Source organism: Cebus imitator, unplaced genomic scaffold (assembly GCF_001604975.1).
Source record: "Cebus imitator isolate Cc_AM_T3 unplaced genomic scaffold, Cebus_imitator-1.0 Scaffold131, whole genome shotgun sequence".
Lineage (NCBI taxonomy): Eukaryota > Metazoa > Chordata > Mammalia > Primates > Cebidae > Cebus > Cebus imitator.
Window position 1 is genome coordinate 516,115 of NW_016107446.1, and position 23,729 is coordinate 539,843.

General features: G+C 41.7%; 1 protein-coding gene across 1 annotated transcript in view; it reads left to right on the top strand.

Annotated features, from left to right (window-relative positions):
* LOC119473083 overlaps window positions 1-11,054 on the top strand; it is a 60,312-nt gene extending 49,258 nt beyond the window's left edge. Inside the window, exon 2 of the mRNA XM_037742962.1 lies at window positions 10,732-11,054. Coding sequence (XP_037598890.1) covers window positions 10,732-10,780 — 49 coding nt within the window. The 3' untranslated portion in view covers window positions 10,781-11,054. The remainder of the gene's footprint in view (window positions 1-10,731) is intronic.
* The last annotated feature ends 12,675 nt before the right edge of the window (window positions 11,055-23,729 follow it).

Here is a 23,729-nt window from a genome sequence, read left to right on the forward strand (position 1 = left end):
AGGCTTAGACTCAGCAGCAACATTTCTAGACACCCGCTTGCAGACTGTAGATGTTCACCAGGAAAAGTCCATCGGGAAATTTGGGGAGTCAGGAATGATTGGCGGGGGATCCCTCCTTTTCTCTCCCCCTACACCCCGCCACCTCCCTCTCTCTCCCTTCTCTCGCTTGCCCCATCTCTCGTCACTACCTATGACCTGCAACCTTTTCTTTGTCCAAACACAATCATGACTCCAAAAGTGTGAAGCAGATAGGACACTCAGAAGGGGGATTTTAAGCCAGTCTCTTCATCATCTGTTTTTAAAAACCAGAGTTTTCATGTTTTAAACATTTTATCGTTTGTTGCGCCTCTTAAAACTGACCAGTGAAGAGGGAGCCAAGAGCATTTCAGCCCTGCAGAGTGGCATGAAGTCTCTTTAGAAATGAAAAAAATCTCAGCTCCCGGGACTCTGGGGAATCACCGTGTTCCAGAACCTTCACTGTCATTTAACATAAAACATAAAGGTTAACACTGAATAAAATGATACCCTGGCTGATTATTTTGATAGTCTCAAAGTACAACTTTTTCCCCTGGATTGCTGTTATAGAATATGTGGACTGTACATGCTTTGGGGCTGTTTTCCACTTTCCTCCTGTACCCATAGGAGAATAGCATAGGTGAAACCCCAGCAGTGACTGTGTGAATCTCCCTTGGAGTCATTCATTCCCTTATAGCAAAATAATGGCAGCTATGGCGATCTGAAGAAATGTTAATTTATACTAGCGAGTTATGTTTAATGATTTCTTTTTCCTTCCCTGAAAAAAAAGGGAGGAAAAAAATCATTTTTGTAATGGTGATCTGAATTATAAGAAACATCAAAATAAATTACAAATTCTCCACTAAAGAAATAACTATTCACCACATTGAGACAGGGTGATGTTAAGGGTGTGCAGACAAAGGTAATGCAGGGCCTCCGCTTAATTGCCCTGACATCGTGCTTAGTTCCTCCAGCGACACTCTGAGAGCTAAAAATCTCTCATTGTTATTAATTGTATTCCTTTTAGAATGTAATGTCATATCGCTGCAGGCTGAGCTAATGAAACATACCCATATTACCAAAATAGGCATATTTCTTTTTGTTCAACGCGTTCTATCAAAACTGTCTGCTAAAGACATTGTGTTAAAGATCCTTTCATAGTGTAATATAAAGAAGATCTCAACTACCTCAACATTTCTATTACACAATTACTAAAATGCCCAGGAGGACTAAACAATATAGTGTGAATTCAGTTATCCTATAAGACTTTAGAAATATTGCTAATTCCTGCCTCTGATTTATGTTAATATTAATGCTAGATTACATGCTATGGCTTCTGAACAGCCGCTGCATACCAATTCGTACAAAGGCAGGGTGCTCCCATGCACCGGTGCTATATGCCTCTATTATAATGAGAATCTGAATTATTTATCTCTATTTATTCTACAGGAGTTCACCTGACCCCAGTCCCATTTTCTTTTCCTAGTGCACATCAATGCATGTAAACATGACTTCAGAGCTGCTGCACACTTTATATGTGCTGTTCTGTTTCAGCCACAAGGCACAGCAATAGGCAGTAGACAAAATGTTACACCACTAAGAGAATTCATTTAAGCATTTATTTGAGGTAAACTCTCCTAATTAAGTCAACTTTAACACAGACACGCAAATGGCACCATGCATATGTGTCTGGCGCCTGAACATCATCTGGTGAGCCCAAAGGAAGTCAGGCAGTGACAGGCCAAGGAGGCGGTTAATAAATTCAGCCTCTCCTTCCTATAACCTTTCAGTTAGAAAAACGTTTGTCTGTGGGGGTTAAGAGGCTCTGCGAGTTCCTGCAGGAAGATGAGCTTTTCATTCTTTGGCTTGTACATACAACAGCTACATCAAGATCTGGTTCTGATTTTGCTTTGATACTTACTCAAGTTGGTCTGCTGAATGACCAGCAAGTTCTTTTCCTTGCTCAAGGAAAGGCCAAGTTAAGTTGGAATGATTGGAAGTCATAGGTGAGATTCAGATTCTTAGCTGAATGGCCTTAGCTTTCTGGGATGGGGAAGCTTCCAGAGGGCCCAGAGTATGAAACAGGACTTTCGTGGTAGGGTATTGCTGGGATGAAGCATTTGCAAAACACTACAAAGCCAGAATTTCTATCAGAAGAAGAGCAAGTTGCCAGCAATTGGACTTGCAATATTTTAGGTAGCCCAAAGTAACACATTAAAGTGGCACTCTCTACTTTGCAGCTGTGGGGAACTGTTGGAGGGTCAACTGCTAAGCGCTAATTATCAGAGAGTGAACCATTCAAACTCTCTTAGGTGATTAAATGATGTACCTTTAGTTCATCTGAACCTGTTACAGTGTAGTCTATCAGATGTCACTGACAGGACCACTGAAAAGTGTACATAAAGGAGGAGTGAAATGGGTGTAGCAAAAAATCCTGGAAATGTGAGTTTGTATTTATGTACAAAATCAACCAAAAAATCAAGTGATAAAGTATTAATGAGCATATACTGCAAAGGTCAATACAGTGGAATGAATCCAGTTAATAACCAATAATCTGTGAAATGTGAATCTCAAGAATATGCAAACGTTAGGATTGTGAGACTGGAGCTTTGAATCGTGTAGGATATAATAACATTATTTATAGTGTTCCTTGTCTAAATCGTGGTGTAATATATGACACGGCACACACACTGCTTTAATAGACCCTGTAGAAAAGCAAACTCAAATGTATACTGAGATACATCAGTTTCTGTCCTTTACACGTCTGATGTATAGGACGATGTATATCAGTTCCTGTCCTTTACACATTCCAAGCCCTCCAAGGCTGAAGGTCTTAAGGCTGTGGTACCTGGGGTGCAAGAGAAGGGCATGGAGGAGGTGAGAGCCAGGCAGGTGGATCATGCAGTTTGGTTAGAGAAAGGCAGAGAGTGGGTCTCTGGGCTCACTGAATTCCTCAGGCCAGACCTCCCAGTGAGCTCATGAAACAGGTAGGAAATGGAGCCATTATTCCAGAGATTCTAGCCAGCCCCAAGACCTGGTATGAACCCCATGGATATTTAACCGGCACAGATAACTGCCATCACAGTGACAAGGCCCAGCTGGGATGAGGATGGATTTGGAAATGAGCATCTGGACACCTGGAACTCCTAGTTGGCTGGCTGCTCATGTGCATCCTGGTCTGTTAGCTCAATAGTACGACCTTTCATCTCACATAATTGATTTTGTTGGGTTCCACTCATAGCATCATGGCAGATTTTTACTACTTATTTTCTTTCTTTTAAAATGTCATTCTGTTATAAGAGTAATATCTGCAATTTTTAACATAGACCATAGACTATTTTACAAACTGCATGCTTCCACTTTATGTATATAGTGGAAGTCCCCTTATTTTTACCCTCCAGGGTTAACTACTGTAACTGTTTGCTGAATGGTATATCAGGTTTTACTTACATATTTATTAATCTGTAACTGAAGATTTTTGTTTTAACAAAATTAAGCTCAGTGTCCTATTAGACATTAATGGCTGTATTCGTTTTCTGGGGCTGCTATAACAAATTACCACAAACTGGGTGGTTTAAAACAACAGAAATGTATTCTGCAGGCCAGAAGTTCAAAATCAAGGTATCAGCAGGGCCGTGGCTCTGAGGTTTTAAGAGGGAATGTGTTCCAGGCCTCTTTTCTGGCTTCTAGTGGCTTCCAGCGATCCTCGCCCTCCTTCACTTACAGTTTCATCCCTCTAATTTCTGCTTTTCTCTGCAGCATGCCATCTTCCCTCTGTGTATGTCTGTGTCCAAAATATTCTCTTAGAAATTCTGGTCCTTGGATTAGAGCCCACTCTACTTCAGTATGACCATCTTAACTTGATCGCATCTGCAAAGACCCAGTTTCCAAATATGGTCACATTCTCAGGTTTTGGGGGTTTAGACTTGAACATACCTTTCCAGGGGACGTACTTCAATCCACAGCAATGGGAACATATTTGGCTGGTGGTAGCCTTTGAAAGTCATGAACAAATAGGCAGAAGAATTTTCGGTTGGCTTGCTTGCTTACTTCATTGGCATACAAACAGTTTTCTATATTCATGTAGTTCCAGTTGGCAATCGTTCCTCACAGTTTTTAATTTTTTTTCTTTTTTCTTTTTCTTTCTTTTTTTTTTTTTCTGCACAGAAAGGTCTTCCTCACTTTAAGATTATAGAAATACTGTGTATTCATTTTTTTTCCTATTGCGTCTTTGACCCATTGGAATTTATTTTGATGAGAAGTAAAACAGAGATCCAATTTTATTTTTTTCAAAGGGCCAGTTGACTAGTTCATAATCCGCAGGTAATACCCCAGCCATTCTGCTTGGAATGTCCTTTTTATAATATAGATAATGGGTCAGTAGTTGGTTGATTTCTAGACTGCCCATTGGATCTATTAGTCTGCACATTTATTCCTATACCTGTACAATGTGTTCTGGTTTTTATTATTGCGGCTTTATGTTGCATTTTAGAGTCTGGTAGAGATTGTTTTCTGTTGCTGCTCTTCTTTTCTCCTTCTAGAAGTGTCCTGGCTAATCCCAAATAAATATTCATTCTTCCAGATAAACCTTGGTACCTTTTTGTCATGTTAAAACAGGAAGTTCTATTGGGATTGTGCTGGGAAGGACTGACTTCTTCAACCTGTCAATATCTGCTCTGTGCCAGCCAAGTTTTTTCTCCATTATGTGATTTTTTTTTCTTTAAGTCTTTCAGCAGATTTTTATAGTTTTCTCTATAGAGATTTTGGGCATTGCTTGAGTAATTTATTCTTAAGCATGTCGTGTTTTTGTTTGTTTTTCTATTGTGAATGGAATCTTTGAATTACACCCCGATTTCTCCTCCTATTCGTTCTCCACATCAATCTGTTGGCAAGTACTGGTAGTTCTTTCTGCATCTGAAATATACATCTAACCTATGCATGTTTCCCTGTCTTCACCCTACCGCCATCTTCCTCTCACCTGGGCCACAGCTTTCCACCAATACTTTCTACAATCTAGTCTCTGTATGTCTGTCGGGGCTGGCTTTCTCAGCAATCCACAAAATCATACCAGCACCCCTACCTTCCAGGCCTTCAGTAGTATATTGAACATGAAAAAAGACCCAGCAGGCGTCCTGTGGGATCCTGCCCCGGCCTCTCCTCGCCATCCTGGCTCCTTCCCATCTCTCTAACATGCCAAGCTCCTTTTCTGCAGCTCTTTCCCTGTTTCTTTTGTGCTGCCTTCTCTGCCTTCCTCTGGCTCTTTGCATAAGTGGATACTTCTCATCCATCACATCTCAGCTCCTATTCCACCTTCTAGGAGAGGCCTTTCTGCGCCACTCTAGAGAATGCCGGACTTTCCCCAATCACCTGTCCCTGACCTCTCTAATTCCAACATCCCATCCCCTTATTCTCCTGAATTCCTTCATAGCACTTGCCGTTGCCTGAAAAGTCTTGTGTATCTACTTGTATATTTGCTTTTAGTGCATTGCTTATTTCCTTTAATTACAAAGCAAGTGACTGGAGAAAATCTACTCTCCTATTTTAGCTGTGTCCCTGGGGCTTGGTACAAAGGAGCCTCTCAAGAAAAAAAGCGTTGAGCAAGTATGATGATGTTGCCTCTACTTTCTTCTCCTGTCTTATATTTGCAGAATAAGAAGCTATTATTATTATTTTTTGAAGTAACTATTCCTTTTGCTTTTGACTAAGGCTTGTTTTAATCCTCATGGGATTTTCCATGTATGCAATCCTATTACATCATCAGCAAGTAATAAAAATTTTGCTTCCTTCTGTCCACCATTTATATTTCTCATTTTGTTATTTTAATTACTTTGACTAGTACTTCTAGAACAGTTTTAAATAATATTGGTGATAACAGGGCCTCTTGAGTTGGTATTGACTTTAGTAGAAACACTTCTCTTGTAGGGTTTTACTCTAAAGCATGATACTATGATACGGATACTACAAAAAATGTGTGATTGTGTGTGTGTGCGTGTGTGTGTGCGAGTGTGTGTGATTTTATCATATTAAGAATGTATGCATCTAGACCTATTATAGAAAGATTTCTAAAAGTCAGGATTAAATATCGTTCTCAAGACACATTTCAGTACTTGTTCGGGTTAACAAATTATTGGTGATTAATTTATTAAAGTGGTGAATTGCATGAATAGATTTATTAATGCAGTATTAAATTATTATTGCCTTCTGAGGTGAAGTCCATTTGGTGTTTTTAAAGAGTACCCGGGCATTTCTATTTACTAATATTTTATCCAGGATCTTTGCAGCAACATGTGTGAGTACACCCAGACACGGATGGTTCACTTTCCTGGGCTGTCATTGACAAATATGCTTTGGGATGAGAGCATCTCTAGAAGGGAAGTTAAAAAAGAAAATGAAAAAGAAATGGAGATTCAGAACTTATATCTTCACACAGGTTCATAACATGGTAAAACAGTGATAATTTTGTAGAAATAGCTCTGGATGAGAAGATGAGAGGGTTCAATCATTCCTTAAGAGTAAGAAGTCAAGAACTGTAGAAGAAAGACAAGTGAATTTTCAAGAGCACATGACCCCCTTGTCCAAGGAGAAAGGAGCAGCTGAGGAATCTCCCACTGCTAGTCTATCCTCACTCATCAAGAAGTCCACTGTGACCTCATGATCCTCTATGATCTGATGCTGATACATAAGCAGAGTAGAAGAAGCTAGGATCGACTCTATTCCAGCAAGTGTGAGGAAGATTTCCCTGTCTCCCAGCTGGATAACCACTCAGGTTTATTTAAATCCAGTTTAAATATGGTTTCCTGAATGATTTTCCAATGGTCTACAGCAAAGAATGTAAGAATCAATCCTTAAGCTAGGCAATGCATGGAGACATCAGTTATGCTAAAATATTTAAATTATTTCATAAGAGTAGATAATGACGCATAGTAAATTGTGTGCTGCTGATAATACTAGAAAAGCCTTAGGGAAGATGGACGTAAGTGTATATTTTAAAATATTATTTTCCTTCTTTATTTCTTTCTCTTTCTTTTTTAAGTACTTGCACTTTTTAAAGATTCCTAGAGAACCAGATGGGTGATAAAAACCCTCAAAATACCAGGTTTCACATGTGATACTAATATTGGGAGAAAAAAATGACATTAGATATTATTTAGTTATTCTGAAATCTGTCACTTTTTGAAAATAGGATCAGAATTAGAAAATAAAATTAATTGTGTAACATTGTGTTCTCACATTTTCAATGCAACTAGTGAATCATCAGGCCAAAAGTCCTTAAGACAGTCACTCCAGGACCTTCATTGGAGCCCAAGCCTCTGCCTTTCACCTGAGAAAGAATTTCCAAACTGCCTAATGCAGGAGAAAACTATGTCCATGGTCCCACTGGGGACCAGAGGATCCTCTGAGAATTTGGATGAGAATCTGGAAGATATGCTGGAAAAGACCCACAGATGGCACGCTGGGATACAAAAGGAAGACTCCAACACCAGCCAAGGGGTGTGCATGTTACTGCAAGAAGCCAGTGTCATGAGAAGAAGCTCTAAGGCACCAATGATCCAGGAGTCTTACCTAGGAGCTTGATGCTGCCCCTGTTCCGGCTGGTCATGGCCCTCTGTGTCTGTGCCTGCCCATCAGCATCTGCCCACGCCTGGCTGTGCCCCTCACAGCTGACTGTGCCAGGGTGCTGGCTGCAGGCTGGGCCAGATCAGGCTGCCTCCCAGCTGGGCTCCCCACAGCCAGTCAGCTCCCATTTTGACATGAAGCCATATAAGTGGAAATCCAGTTTTACAAAGCACAAGTGACTGGTAATGAAGACGTGACCAATGCTTATGCGAATTTTATTTAATTTTAAATCAATTGTGGATTCTAATTCATTAATAAAAGGAAAAAGGCATGCAGGAATGCCTAATCTCTTGTCATTATTCAAATACAAGAGAGTACTTCTTCATATATAATTCTTAGAGAAATTGTCAATTTCCCATTTTCTCTGAAAATCTATTTTTATAGAAAAATGTGGGCCCAACTCATTCTGTAAAAAATTAGATTTGGTTTTATTGGACATTACATAAACAAGAAAAAAAAGGTCCAATCAAGTGCTTGACTGAATTTTTCACCATTTCATCATTTTTGTTATTATATAGATGGTCTAAAAATAACATTATGATCAATCAACAACTTGGCTTTAGTGATAATGAAGTATCTGAGGAAAACACAGTAGCCCCCATGACAGACTCAGGCACTAAAATTGGGCTATAATAGAGAGACGTGGGTTTTCTTTATGGGGTTCAAGCTCTTCAGCCCATGTCTTCTCTGGACTGCTCAGCTTTCCCTGGGGTCAAGTAAAGTTCAAGATTGGGCAACTGTGATGGTTCTAGCTCTCTTTGCCTCCCCTAAGACTTAGAAGAGCAAAATGTCTACCAGCAGCTTCTTCTCTACTGTATGAATTAAGTGGAAAGGAAAGAAATGCTACGTCTGAGTTTTTTCCTCCACTCAATGGGCCCTTCCTTAACTTGCATTCTCCCTGTTCCACTGACAACCATGCACCTAACTACAGGCAGATCACGTAAACTCTCCAGGTCTTATTTCACTCATCTGTAAAATAACAATACCTACCTCATAGTACTAACATGAGAGTTAATTGAGAGATGATTTATCAACTATTGTGACAGTGAAGTGCTCAGTAGACTGCTGAAGACATAGGAAGAACCCCAAAAATGGTAGCTAATCTTACTACCATACCTGAAGGAGATTATAAAGCTCTCCAAATGGAAGAAAGATTTTGAATTTATTGAGAGTTTAACAAACAGCTGGAGTTTTTGCAAAATGAGATTAAGAAAGAGGATAACTGTACACAGTTGGCCCTCTGTGTCTATGGGTTCCACATCCATGGATTAAACCAACTATGGATGTAAAATACTCAGAAAAAAAAGAAAGAAAAAAGAATAATGCAACAATAAAAAAATACAAATTAAAAATACAGTATAAGAACTATTTACATCATATTATTAAGTAATCTAGAGATGATTTAAAGTGTACAGGAAGATACATGTAGGTCATATGCATATACCTGGCCATTTTATATCAGGGACTTGAGAGTTCATGGATTTTGATAGCCCAAGGGGTCCTGGACCCAAATGCCCAAGGGTACTGACGGACAACTGTATAGTCAAAATGTGCTACATGGGCCGGGCACGATGGCTCATACCTGTAATCAGGCTGGTCTTGAACTCCTGACCTACAAGATCACCTGAGGTCAGGAGTTCAAGATCAGCCTGGCCAACCTGGTGAAATCGCATCTCTACTAACACACACACACACACACACACACACACACACACGCACTAGCCAGGTGTGGTAATAGGCACCTGTAATCCCAGCTACTTGGGAGGCCGAGGCAGGGAGAATTGCTTGAACGCAGGAGGCGGAAGTTGCAGTGAGCTAATGAGTACTCCAGCCTGGGTGACAGAGCAAGATTCCATCTTAAAAAAAAATTGTGCTACTTGGCTACATACAGTCATAAGACATTGCAAGGGATGCACTGAAAGAGAGATGCTGCCTGTGATGACCCAGGCAGTGGGCAGAGCAGAACAGCAGAGTGGAACATAAAGCTGCAGGTTGGGAAAAGAAGTGTGACGGGAACCATGTCCTGGAAGCCTGGGAGACGCACATCTCCCAGAGGATTCATGGCTGGCTTTGAGGACTTGAAAAGCCCTACATGCCCCCTGATAGAGAGACAATGAAAAACATGAATTTACCCATGAGTGTTTCAAATTAAAAAACAAAGATAAGGAGGATAGTGGAGGAAAAGATGTGGAAGAGAAAGAAAAGGACAACAAAGAGAGGAAGCATCCGAGACTTGGAAGCACGAAAAGCTGATTCAGGGAACTCCACCTATCCGAGACCCGCACAAGTGGTCTTGGGAGACAGAGAGATGGGAGAGAGGGGGAGAAGCTGTAAGAAACACAGAAAAGTATGTTGTGTAAGGAAACATGCAAATACAAGCATATAATATTATTATATTAAAAATTTAAGAGACAATTCTCAAAAAGTCTTTATCCTGAAACCAAGCCTGACTACATCATGTCTCTTGACAGCTCTTTGGGTGTTCACGCCACCCACAGGCCCAAGCCCAGAGCCCCACAGGCCGTCTCCACCTCTAGCACCCAGGACGCCCTGGCATGGGAGCCATCCCCTCCAGGCATTTGGGGCAGTGTGTTGATTGCTGTCACTGCACAGAGCAGTGCCGAGTTTGTTCCTATTGGCTGAGCAAGCATCAAGCACAGAACCTAGCGTGTTGTAGGTGCTTGACAAGTGTTTTTTGAATAAATGACAGAAGGGGGAAGGAGGGAGTTTGGGTCTGGGGAAGCCTCCACTGTAGCTGAGATCACTCACAGGCATCATTGTCCACTCAGCCCTCAGGGAAGCCAGCTCTGCTTCTCCTCTTGGCTGCTCTTTGCATTCCCACCTCCAAGCTGTTGAGCACCATTTAAAAGCATGCTTTAAAAATCACTATGTGGTGAGGGGGAGTCCCCACAGGAGTTGCTAACAGAAGGATAATCTGCTCAAATTCAATACCTGGGTAGCTTATTTTCTCTTTCATACTTCCAAGGAGCCATTTTTTCTCCCCTACCTTTAGAGTTTAAAGAGAAGACTCAAGACATGGACTTTATTTATTTTCTTATTTTCTCTTTTTATTTTATTTCTATGTAAGGGTGCTCCAAGCCTGAACACTGAGCATGACCCGGTTCATATGCACAACATGACAGGTTGAACGTCAACGTGCAGTCATTCGGTTTGCTCGGGACGCCTCTTGCCCGCCAGGGTGAGCACACACGGCAGGGAGTAGTCCTGGGCACCCCACGGGAAGAGGATGCCATGTTGTCGGCATCCCTTCTGACTCTGAGATGTGCGACATTCACCATGCCAATGTTACTGTCACCTTGCAGACCAGTCTGGGTTTGCTTCAGACAGAAGATTCTGGAATGTGTTCAAGCATTACTCATCTCTAGACTTTTAAAACCCAATAAATTTTCATACTACTTGAATTATTACTTTCAAGATGCATATTTTTATTTCACTTACCTTGATTGAAAAGAAAAACATGTAGTGGGGCTTACTGAGTAATGGCCACAGAGTTGCAAACCACTTGGATGCGGGGCAATTGAAACACACCTTTGTTGGGCTTTGTTCTCCAGCCCACAGCCAGAGGCAGCACTTGTGACTTGACAGGCCATGCAGAACGTGGACCTGCTGACCGTTTTTTTTTTCCCCCATTTATTTATTTTATTGCATTTTAGGTTTTGGGGTACATGTGAAGAACATGCAAAATTGTTGCATAGGAACACACGTGGCAGTGTGATTTGCTGCCTTCCTCCCCATCACCTACATCTGGCATTTCTCCCCCTGCTATCCCTCCCCAGCTTCCCACCCCCCACCGTCCCTCCCCTATTTCCCCCCAACTGACCCCAGTGTGTAGTGCTCCCCTCCCTGTGTCCATGTGCTCTCATCGTTCAACACCCGCCTATGAGTGAGAACATGCGGTGTTTGATCTTCTGCTCCTCTGTCAGTTTGCTAAGATGGCATGGGGAGAAATGCCAGATATAGGTGAGGGGGAGGAAGGCAGCAAATCACACTGCCATGTGTGTACCTATGCAACAATCTTGCTTGTTCTTCACATGTACCCCAAAATCTAAAATGCAATTAAAAAAATAAATAAAATAAAATACGTCTACTAAGAATACATAAATAAATAAATAAATAAATATAATTCGGAAAAAAAAGAAAAGAATAGAATCCTCAGCAGTGGTTGATATTCCTAACACCATCCTCTGTGTCTATCAGAGCTCAAAAAGCAGGTACTATCAGAAGACTCAGGTGGCCAGTGCTGAAGTGGCCACTTGGTCCAGGAATCACACAATCAGAGGCACTACTGTGGGAGTTAACACAGGACAGAGCACTCAGTCACATGTGTGTGAATAAAGTTGGTTCACCAAGGCCCAGATGAGAGCTACAGTCTTCAGCATTGGCATTTTTGAAACCTTTTCACTGAAATGTAACACACATACAGAAAATGTACCCATACCTAGGCACCCTGAACGTCAGCCTGATACATTTTCACGTCGTTATTTTCACATCCTTTTCATTGGGATGAATAGCTGTCTATCTACTTTGAAAATAAACAGAAGCTAAGCACATTTGATTATCTATCATTACAATGAAAAAAATACCTACAAGTATACAAAATTTTTGCCTTTTAATGGAGGCTCATTCACAGTGAATGTCCAGTTTTTTTTTCTGAGAAACCCCTGGAAGGTACAGAAAAGGCAGCTAGGTTTTCTACTGTCTCTCACATTCCGTTTTCCTTCCAACTCTCTGTCAAAGCCACATACTGATTTATCCTCTCTGCATATGCTCTTGGAATATTTCTATTTAGTAGGAAAGCAGTATCAGTGAGCATCTCTGTTTTATTAAGTTTGTCAAACAACAGAATATCTGGTCTGTTGGCCAGAATTTGTTAATCTGTTATCACGGCCCTATCCAATACATCTTGGAGACCCTGTTTTCCAGTACGTTCTTGCGTTCATACTTATAAACGGTGTTGATCCACTCAACAGAGGACTAATTGTTGATGTAAAATCTTAGCGCCACTTTCTGCACGTTCTTGTGTTTACCAGGAAACATCCACCTCTCCACCTTCTATCTCCTCTGCTGGGTTGGTTTAGGATAGGAGCTGACCATTTCTTCCCAAGCTGCAGAAGCCAGGACCGTGAGAACTGGAGGAAGAAACTGAGGAGTAAGACTTCTTTTTATGAGGACAGAGTGGGAAAAATATTCTCTGTCTTTGCCTAACCAAGAACCCTCTTGGGCTTGACGTCTTTAAGCATTGCTATGAAATTATATTAATTAAGGAACCAAGATCCCAGCTTGAGCCTGTCAGTGTCAGTGGTGAGGGTGTGGGTATATCTGGTATGTCTGGCGATTGGAAGACTGGCTGACTCAGAGCCAGACAGCTTGGGGACTTTTGCTTTAGCTGAAGGAGGAGGGACAGGGTTGTAGCATGATGTTCCCTGCAGAAAAGGACGGAGAGAGAAAAGAGAAAGAGACAGTTTTTATCTCCTGTCCCTTCTCCCCACAAAGAGAAGGTCTGACCCTGACAGGAGGTTTGCCATTGGCACAAGCTGCAAACTGGGAGAGACTCCCTGAGACCATGGCAAAAGCAGGGATATTTCAGGGCTAGAGTGACAGAGGGTGACAAAGAGTTGAGGGGAGCAAGGACAGTCTGTTGACCTCTCTATGGAGCCCTGAACACCTCAGGTGCCTGCAGGACTTGTATTCATAGGTGGCAGCAGACACAGCTGTGGGTATGAGGTAGCATAGGGTCACTCAGAAGGTCTTGCTTGATGACGAGCTGGAGACCTGCACAAAGGCGTGACAAGAGCTTGAAGATCTGAGGGATTTTTAGCCAATTGATTCCCATCGGAATTCTCCATCTGGGGAGACCTAGGGCAAATCGGGTTAATTAAATAGTAGTTGTATTAGTCTTTCTGAGTTTTGACAGGGTGCCCTGTTTCAGGTAGCAGACAGAGTGGCCAAGGTAAGCCCTGAAGTTCAGGAAGAGCCTACAGATACTTGCTCTTGTGAGCTAGCCTGAGACAACTGAGAAGTTCAACCATGTCAGGTTGTTCAGCTGAATTTGAGTAGTGGCCGTGGACTGAGGGTAGAAGAAAGCTATTTGTCTCCTGCCCCGCAACCCTTTGTTACACAGAAAGCAAGACTCTGGCAAAATTATGCCACACAGACGTTTATTAGCACAAGAAATAAAAAAAGAATCATGGGGACCCATTCTGAGAAGTGTAGGGAAGTCTCACTCTGTCTGGTACTCTGAATGACAGGCTGGCTCTGTGGCCCACACAGTGACGTCCGTGGCAGACTGGCAGGTGTCCTCTAGTGGGGACTGGGCCAAAACAACACCATCTCCTTACAGGCATAAGGGTGGTGGGGATCCCCCAAATCCCTCAAGCCAACCACTGATCTCCAATGCCATTCATTTCACCAATGAGAGGCTGTTTCTAACAACGCTGACACAAATGGTTGGACTCTCCAGGGCACATTTAGAAAATGATACTTGAAGCATTTCCTTTGGAGTGTGGGCTCCTGGTGAAAATCTGTCACCATATAACTCATCACCCCTGAGGTATGAGTTCTGCTTAGGGTTTTTAGACGTTAACTGCCATTCCTAAATGGCATCTTCTAAAGCAAAGGTGCACACACACCTCACATCCATGGTTGATTGTGAAGTATTTAAAGTAAGCAACATGATATGCTGTATGCATCTACAGCAAGGATGGCCCTTCACTGAAAATAAAACCATCAGTATCCTCAGATCATTTCTAGAACATACAGCAAATATACATAATGAAACAATTTTAATATTTGTGCCATTCCTTACATTTTATAAGATACTCTAATACAGAAGTCTAATTATCATTTAAAGACAGACATTACTCACTTTAATAATGAAGAGCTCAAGATTTAGAGAGCATAAGAGTTTATGATGAAAGAATACATTAATTTATACATTATCTATTTAACTAGATCAATCGACAGCCTACTCTGTGCCAAACATTAGGATAGGTGCTTAGATGTAGGGATGAACAGCATATTTGTCATTTCTTGCTTGGTAACAAATGAACCCAATACTTAGCAGCTTATTATCTCATGGTTCCTGTGGTTCAAGAGTCTGGGCATGGCTTAACTGGGTGCCTCTGGTTCAAAATCTCCCATGAGGTTACAGTCAAGCTGTCAGCTGAGGTTCCATTTGTCTCAAAATACAACAAGGGCAGGAGAATCTGCTTCCAAGCTCACTCTTGCAGCCCTCTCCCCACAAGGCTGCCTTGTTTGGCATCCCCCAGCAGGAAGGATCCAAAAGGTATACCCAAAATAGAAGCTGCAGCCTTTCCATTAGTTTCACAAATGACCTCTGATGATCTCTCCCATATTCTAGCATAGAAAGTCAATAAGGTGGGTCCACACCCAAGGGGAAGGGATGGGAGTCCCAGGCAGCAAGGATGGTCTGGGGCCATCTTAGAGGCTGCCTACCAGAGACAGCAAGTCCTACCCTGCTGTGAAGGTTTAATCTTATTTTTTGAAATGGAGTCTTGCTCTGTTGCCCAGGCTGGAGTGTGGTGGCATGATCTCAGCTTACTGTAACCTCCACCTTCCATGTTCAAGTGATTCTCCTGCCTCAGCCTCCCAAGTAACTGGGACTACAAGCCACCACGCCCAACTAATGTTTTGCATTTTTAGTAGAGATGGGATTTCACCGTGTTAGCCAGGATGGTCTCAATCTCCTGACCTCATGATCCACCAGCCTTGGCCTCCCAAAGTGCTGGGACTACAGGTGTGAGCCACCATGCCTGGCCTGAAGGTTAATCTTATGGGTCAACTTGACTGCACTAAGGGATGCCCACATAGTTGGTAAAACACCATTTCTGAGTGTGTCTGGTAGGGTGTTTCCAAAAGAGATTAGTATTTGTATCAGTAGACTGAGTAACGAAGATCAGCTGTCACCAATGTGGGTGGCCACCAACCAATCTGCTGAAGGCCCAGAGAGAATAAAAAGGCAGCAGAAAGGTGATTTCACTCCATCTCTTCTTGAGCTGCGGCATCCATCTCCTCCTGCCCTCAGTCATCAGTGCTTCTGGTTCTCAGGCCTTCAGGCTCAAACAGAACTTACACCACTGGCTCCCCTTGTTGGCATGAGACCCACACCACCAGCTTTCCTGAGCCAGCTTGCAGATGGCATCTTGTCGAACTTCTCAGCCTCCATAATTGCATAAGCCAGTGTGCAATCTAAATCTCCTATATAATCTATGTATAGGTATGGCACTACTTATCCTATGGGTTCTGTTTCTCTGGAGAATCCTGACTAATACAATTGCCCTGCTCCCAGGAGCTTGAGATGACTCTTGTCATAGAGACAACAACTACGGCTGTAGAGACAACTGTTAATCAAATAATTCCACTGTGTTGAGTTAGAATTGATTGATATGCTACAGAGGCAAGGCGTAGGATGTTGCAAAGGTATATAAGAGAGGGGCCTGAGCAAGTTTGAAGGTAACAGTTTCCTCTGAAGAAATGATGTTTGAGCCGGGCGCGGTGGCTCAAGCCTGTAATCCCAGCACTTTGGGAGGCCGAGGCGGGTGGATCACGAGGTCAAGAGATCGAGACCATCCTGGTCAACACGGTGAAACCCCGTCTCTACTAAAAATACAAAAAATTAGCTGGGCATGGTGGTGCGTGCCTGTAATCTCAGCTACTCAAGAGGCTGAGGCAGGAGAATTGCCTGAACCCAGGAGGCGGAGGTTGCGGTGAGCCGAGATCGTGCCATTGCACTCCAGCCTGGGTAACAAGAGCGAAACTCCATCTCAAAAAAAAAAAAAAAAAAAGAAATGATGTTTGAATGAAATTTGGAGGGCTGGGAGTTCGAGAAGGGGGCAGCAGGGAAGAAGTGGGCACAGTCTGTGCAAAGGCTCCAAAGTGGGAAGCAACTTGGCTTTGTAAGGAAGTGAGGGAAGGTCAGTGTCTTCATGAAACTATCCACTTGGATTCAGGTAGCATAGAAGTCATTTTCTCTCCAGAAACACTACATGAATAAGCAGCCCAGGACTAGGGTCATGATTCAGCTTCATGTCCAGGAAGCCAGGATTCTTCTCTCTTATCCCTCCCTTGCTGGAGGGCTGCCCTTGTCCTCAGAGTTTATATTAGCTGCACCCACATCTGTGCTCTAAGCAGCAGAGTTGGGGAATGGGGCAAGAGAAGGAAGAAAGACATATTATCCTTTTCTTTTCAGGATATGACCTAGAAGGTGCACCCTGGTGTGAATTTAGTTACATAACCAAACCTAGCTGCAAGAGATCGTGGAAATATGGTCTATTCTGGGCACCCATGTATCAAGATAAAAACTGAAGACTCTGTTCTCAATAGCACCTAAGAATAACCTCTGCTATGGTTTGTTCCTTTGTCCCTGAAAAGAGTTGTGCATATCTCTTCTTTGGAACACACTCACTGACTTCCCAAGTCATAAAATCCCAACCTAAATCTGGATACTCATCTGATACAGTCTCAGGATTTCTTGCCGATAAAATTCTTCCAATTTGGAATTCCCTCCAGCAGGCCCAGATGTAGAACTCTATTGTGGTGACCTGTGAACTAAGAGAAAAATGATCTGTCTTTGACATATCTTTTATACAATGGAAGAGAAGTAATCAAGTGTTATGAGTTGAATTGGGTCTCCCCAAAATTCATATGTTGAAGTTCTAACCCTCAGTCACTCAGAATGTGATCTTATTTGGAAATAGGGTCCTTACAGCTATAATTAGTTAAGATGAGGCCATGCCAGTGGAGGGTGGGCCCTAATGCAGTGTGACTGGTATCCTCATAACATGAGGACGCCTGGACACAGGAACACACAGAGAGAACATCTTGTGAACAAAGAAGGCAGACACGGTATGATGCTGTTACAAACCAAGGAACACCCAAGGTCACCAGCAAACCACCAGGAGCCAGGAAAGAGGCCTGGAGCAGAGTCTCCCTCGCAGTCTCTGAAGGAGTCAATACTGCCAACACCTGGATCTCAGGCTTCCAGCCCACAGAACTGGGAGATGACACTAAGCCACCTAGTTTGTGGCACTTTGGGGTAGCCCTAGTGGGCTAATACATAGAGTAATTGTAATAACACTCTCCTGCCCCAATCTGTAAAGAGAAAGATGAAAAATTTCCAGTGACTGCTCATTCATGAAAACATTTTACGCGCACCTCCCTGCCTGTGGAGTATAGTGTGCACTGTGTGTGCGTGCACGTTGGACCATCTGGCAGCTCCACATCCTGCTCACTGGAAGGAACTTCCCTGCCCATTGTCTTCAGCATTCCTGGACTTTGACCTCTGGACTTGATCCATTGGCCTCTGTGGCAGCATCTGAGATGAGCACTGGTGTGTTTGTCCTTGGCAGCTGTCCAGCTTTCAGAGCCCATTCCTGCCAGCGCCACTCCACAGGCCCAGGAGTGGTTGTAGGGGTTAAATGGTCACAAGTTTGGGCAGGCCAAACATCAGTGGCAATGTAGTTGCCTCAAAAAATCAGTCATCTCCTGGCCTATCAATCCCATGTGCAATTAGCAACAGTTTTTAAGCCTGCAGCTTTGGTTTTTTCTTTACTGGCCCTGTGTTCTATTTACTCTCTTTCTCTCAACTGAACGACAGTTCTTGGAGATTCCTGAGACAATAGGCTTAAGAAAGGAGGCCACACAATGTATTTGACCGGACTCCTATTTACCCCCTCCTCTCCTCCCCTCTTTCCCGTCTCCTCTTCCCCTCCCTTGTCTTTTCCCCTTACCTCCTATTCCCTCCTCCTCCTCTTTGCCCTCCCCCTCTCCTCCCCCTCTTCCTTCTTCTTCTTTTCTCTCTCTCTCATTGTCTGGCATAAAGGAAAAATTACACACACACAGGGGTAGCCCCAAAAGACTTTGAATCACAAACTTATCTCCTCTTAAGCATGTAGCTTCACTTACAATGGTTTAATTACGGGGCATGGGAACAGCTGACTTCTGATTTATTTATTTATTTTATTTTTTTCTTCTGGGTTTTTTTTTTTTTTTCTTTTTTTGTGAGATGGACTCTTGCTTTGTCACCCAGGTTGGAGTGCAGTGGCACAATCTCAGCTCACTGCAACCTCCATCTCCCGGGTTCAAATGATTCTCCTGCCTCAGCCTCCCGAGTAGCTGAAATTACAGGTATGCGCCACCACACCCAGCTAACTTTTGTGTTTTTAGTAGAGATGGGGTTTTACCACGTTGGCCAGGCTGGTCTTGAACTCCTGACCTCAGGTGATCCACCTGTCTCAGCCTCCCAAAATACTGGGATTACAGGTGTGAGCCACCACACCCAGCCACAGCTAACTTTTGAATGCAGTCTCTCAGTCAACCTAGATTTTATGCTACAGACATTAAGTTCCACCCTTTGCAGCACAAAATCCCCTTCCATCACTGCTTGCCAACTCACTATCTGCAATGTGAGTTTATCTCTCCCTTTTAGGCCTTTTGCAAAAAGCAGCAAGCAGCAGCCAACACCCAACAGAATATCAATTTACCCAACCAATTTTCCCTAGAGCTAACATTTGGTCAGAATGTGATCTAGCTCCCAGGTTATTGCAGAAGATGGTTTTACCAAACATTCTACCATACCATAAAAAGGGGCACTTGCCTTCCAGCCTGTAATTTCTGAGTCTTTGAAACTGGCTTCCACCTGAAGTCAATGCCACATATTTTAGACACTTCTAGTATCAGATTCTATTTTATTTGGGAATGGTATACATGTAGCTATATGTAAAATGGATATAAAATAAATCTGACATAAAGTAAATAGGCATTCGTTCTCACTTATATAACTGTCTAACAGTAAGTGATCTGGAGCTGCTATGTAGCTTTGCACCATCAAGTCATTTGCAGTTGTCTTATAGTCTCTAAGGTGTTACTCTCAGCCCTATAGCCCGAAAAGTCTCCCTCCACATTCATACTCCAAGCAGCAGGATCAGGAAGAGGGAAGACAGGAACACCTCCTCCCCTGAGGGAAAGCTTGGACGGTAAATTATGGCTAGTTTTGATCAATTGCAGCTCATAGCAACTACTCAGCCCCTAGTCCCAAGACAGGCAGCCATACTTGCCAGCAGCTTCTGATATCCAGAGTGGGCAAAAAGGACCCTTCTCCTCTGACTGAAGAAACTTCCAGGGGATTTTAAGAGCCAGTACCCTCCTCTCACTTCATTTTTCTCATTTTCCCTGTTTTGGGAGCCAAACATTTAAACTCTAGGCCATTCGGAAGTGACCAAGTATTCAGGAATTTAGAAAGTCACAGTGCATGCTCAAGGATAGATGCAGGCCTTTAAAAAGACCTTAAGCTTATTCCTCATGCGAATCCCTGGTGCAGAGACAGCCTACAAAAATCACAGAACAAAAACAAAAATAGAAATCAGCAAACTCTGAGGAAGGGGAAGAATCTGATTTCCAAGTTGCTACATTATTAGATTCAAATGTCCTGTTTTCAATTTAATAAAAGATCATAAGGCATACAAAGAAACAGGAAAGTATGGTTCATTTAAAAAGAAAAATTAAACCAACAGAAACCATCCCAGAGAAAGACCAGATGACAAACTTGCTAGACAAAGACTTTAAAACAATTGTCTTGAAGAAACTAACGAAAAAAAAAAAACAAAAAAAACTAAAGGAAATCATGGAAAAAGTCAAGAAAATGATGTATGAACAAAACAAAACTATCAACAGAAGAAACCAAAAAGACATTCTGGAACGGAAAATACAATAACTGAAATGAAAAATGTCCTAGAGTAATTTGAAGGTAAATTTGAGCAGACAGACGAAAAAAATCAGTTAACTTGAAGTCAAGACAATTGAAATTATTGACCCTTAAAAATACAAAGAAAAATAAACAGAGCCTCAGAGACCCATGGGATACTATCAAGTGGACCAACATACATTCTGGGAGTTCCAGAAAGAGAAAAGAGAGAAAACGGGGCAAAGAGATTTTTGAAAGAAATAATGACTAAAAGTTTTCCAAATTTGATGGAAGACATAAACATCCAAGAAGCCCAATGAAACTCCAAGTAGGATGAACTCAATGAGACTCACATCAAAACATATTATAAACAGGCTGTCAAAGGCCAAAGACAGAATCTTGAAAGCTACAAGAGATAAATAACTTATCACATGCAAGGGATTGTCAATAAAATTATCAACAGATTTCTCATCAGAAATTCTAGAGGCCAGACAGCAATGTGCTGATATATTCAAAGTGCTTAAAGGAAAAAAACTGTCAAACAAGAATCCTGTATCTGCAAAACTATTCTTTAAAAGTGAGGAATAAAGTGACACATTCCCAGCTGGGCATGCTTGCTCACACCTGTAATCCCAGCACCTTGGGAGGCAGATCACCAGAAGTCAAGAGTTCGAGACCAACATGACCACCACAGAGAAACCTCGTCTCTACTAGAAATACAAAAATTGGCAGGGCATGGTGTCACATGCCTGTAATCCCAGCTACTCAGGAAGCTGAGGCAGGAGAATTGCTTGAACCTGGGAGTCAGAGGTTGCAGTGAGCCAAGACTGTGCCATTGCACTTCAGCCTAGGCAATAAGAGCAAGACTCTGTCAAAAAAAGAACAAAAAAAAGACATTCCCAGATAAACAAGAGCTTAAGGAATTTATTATCACCAGACCTACCCTGAAAGAACTGCCAAAAAGAGTCCTTAAAGTTGAAATGAAAGAACACTCAAGAGCATCTTCAAGCTGTATGATGCAATAAAGAACTCAGTAAAGGTAAATACATGGGAAGTTATAAAAGCTGGTATTATTGTAACTTTGGTTTGTAACTCCGATTTTGTTTTCTACATGATGTAAGACATTAATCCCTTTAAAAAAGTATTTATTTGGTTTTGGCCATGCAATATTTAAACATGTAATTTGAAATTAAATTTAAAAAACTACTTCCTGGGGGTAGGGAAGGGACTGTATATATAGGAGCAGAGCAGATTTTTTTTCATTGAATTTAAGTTGCTGTAAATTCAAATCAGAGTGTTATAACCTTAGGATGTTAAGGGTAATCTTCATGGTAATCACAAAATATATAGCTGTAGAGTATACACAAAAGGAAATGAGAAGAGAGTTTAAACATTTTTCTACAAAAAGTATCAATTAACACAAAATAGTAATGGAAGAAATGAAGTACAAAAAAGCTATAAGGCATGCAGAAAACAAACAGCAAAATGACACAAGTGAGCTTCTCCTTATCACTAATTACTTTAAGTGTAAATACTTTAAAATCGCAAATCAAAAGACAACGATTGGCAAAAATACACTTAAAGAAAAACATACATGATTCAACAATGCATAAGACGCTGACTTTAGCTCTGGGAACCAAATAGGTTGAAAGTGAAAGGACGAGAAGATATTCTATACAAATAGTAACCAGAAGAGAGCAGCAGTGGTTATAAACAAGGTAGTCACAAAAAGACAAATACTGTATGGTTCCATTTGTATGAAGTACCTAGAGTAGTCTGATTCTGAGAGGCAAAGTGGAATGGTGCTTGCCGGTGGCTGGGGAGAAAGGAGACTGGGGAGATAGTGTTTAACAGATACAGAGTTTCAGTTTTGCAAGATAAGAGTTCAAGAGAGGGATGATAGTGATGATTGCACAACAACGTAAATGTACTTAATACCACTGAACTGTGCACTTAAAAATGATAAAGATGGCAAATTTTACGTTATGTGTATTTTCCCATGATTTTTAATAATGTATTATTTTAAAAATTAGTCCAGAACAAGAGGCACAAACCAGACAGTCCCAGGCAAGCAAGAAGACTAAGGAAGGACATGATGCTATTTGAGTTGTTTAGATAAGCATTTTGACTATGCAGAATTGACAGAGAGGGGAGTACACTCAAACCCCGGTCTTCTGTCTACAAACACAATTGATTATTTAAGATCGTGGAAAGACTCATTTGCCCCCAAGCAGCCATTTCTCGGCCGACGCTGATGCTTTTGTTCTCATTACTTTGGATTAACTGTAAGATTTGTCTCCAAGAAGTATCGCATTTCACAACTTTGGACTTATATTAACAGAATTTTCAACACTATGGAATAATGATCAATCCTTCTCCTTTATAATCTCTAAACAAAACAGTTTTCAAATTCATTTTTCACTTCCACCTCTTCATAACCTCATGTCTTCATCTTTTGATCTATTCATCCTTTCTTTTTCTGAATTGATTTTACTCTTTGTCTGAAATCTTGCATTTCACGTTTGAGCTGCATATAACTCTTTCATGAAATGTAACCTCTGCAGGCTACACTATTCGCTAGTTCCATTAACCAGTCCCGAAGTTTTGCCAGTTTGTGAAAGGTGATTAGTTTCACTTCTTCCTTTGTGAATCTAGGGAACTATGAAAATAGCTCTGTGTATTTATTAATTGCAGCAGATTTCAAAAAAAAAGTAGGGAGCATTGTAGACATGGCAATTTTTGCACTGCAAAGATATTTTAATCCAGCAACTTTCAGTGCAATTTAAAGAATTTGCAATTTAAGTTCTATCATGAAGCCCTTTAATGAGAAGGCAATCCTTGGAAAAGTGAATACTCACTCCTAGCCTACCTTGGAGCAATCTAGGGCTTTCTGTTCTGAATTTTGTACTCATGCCTACACGTGGTTAGAGGAATGGGGAAACCAACTTCTCCACAAGCAAATCCAGTCTTCACTTTGGTGGGTATTGTTGGATATCATCTGTGCCTGGGAAAGGTAGCCCTTTATGCCTTTATTACAGAACACTTTTGTTGATTTGTATCTCAGGTCATTACATGAGAATAAAGTGAGAGGATATTAAATGAAAATGAACATAGAATTGATTCTGGGTTTGGAAGGATGTGCTTGTAAGATTGGAAATAAGAGAAGAAGGAAAATGAGTGGGTAAGAAATTCCCAAGCTTTCCTCTTAATCTCCTGACTAGTGTCCCTTACGCTAACCCACAAATAGAAGCAAAAGAGGGTAGAGAAGAGGCCACTGGACCCATCAAACAGATGCTGTCTGTATTACGCAGAACTGAGTGCTACAACTATGAGCCATGCAGAACCTAGAGAAGGTGTAAGAGAAACATCTTCAAAA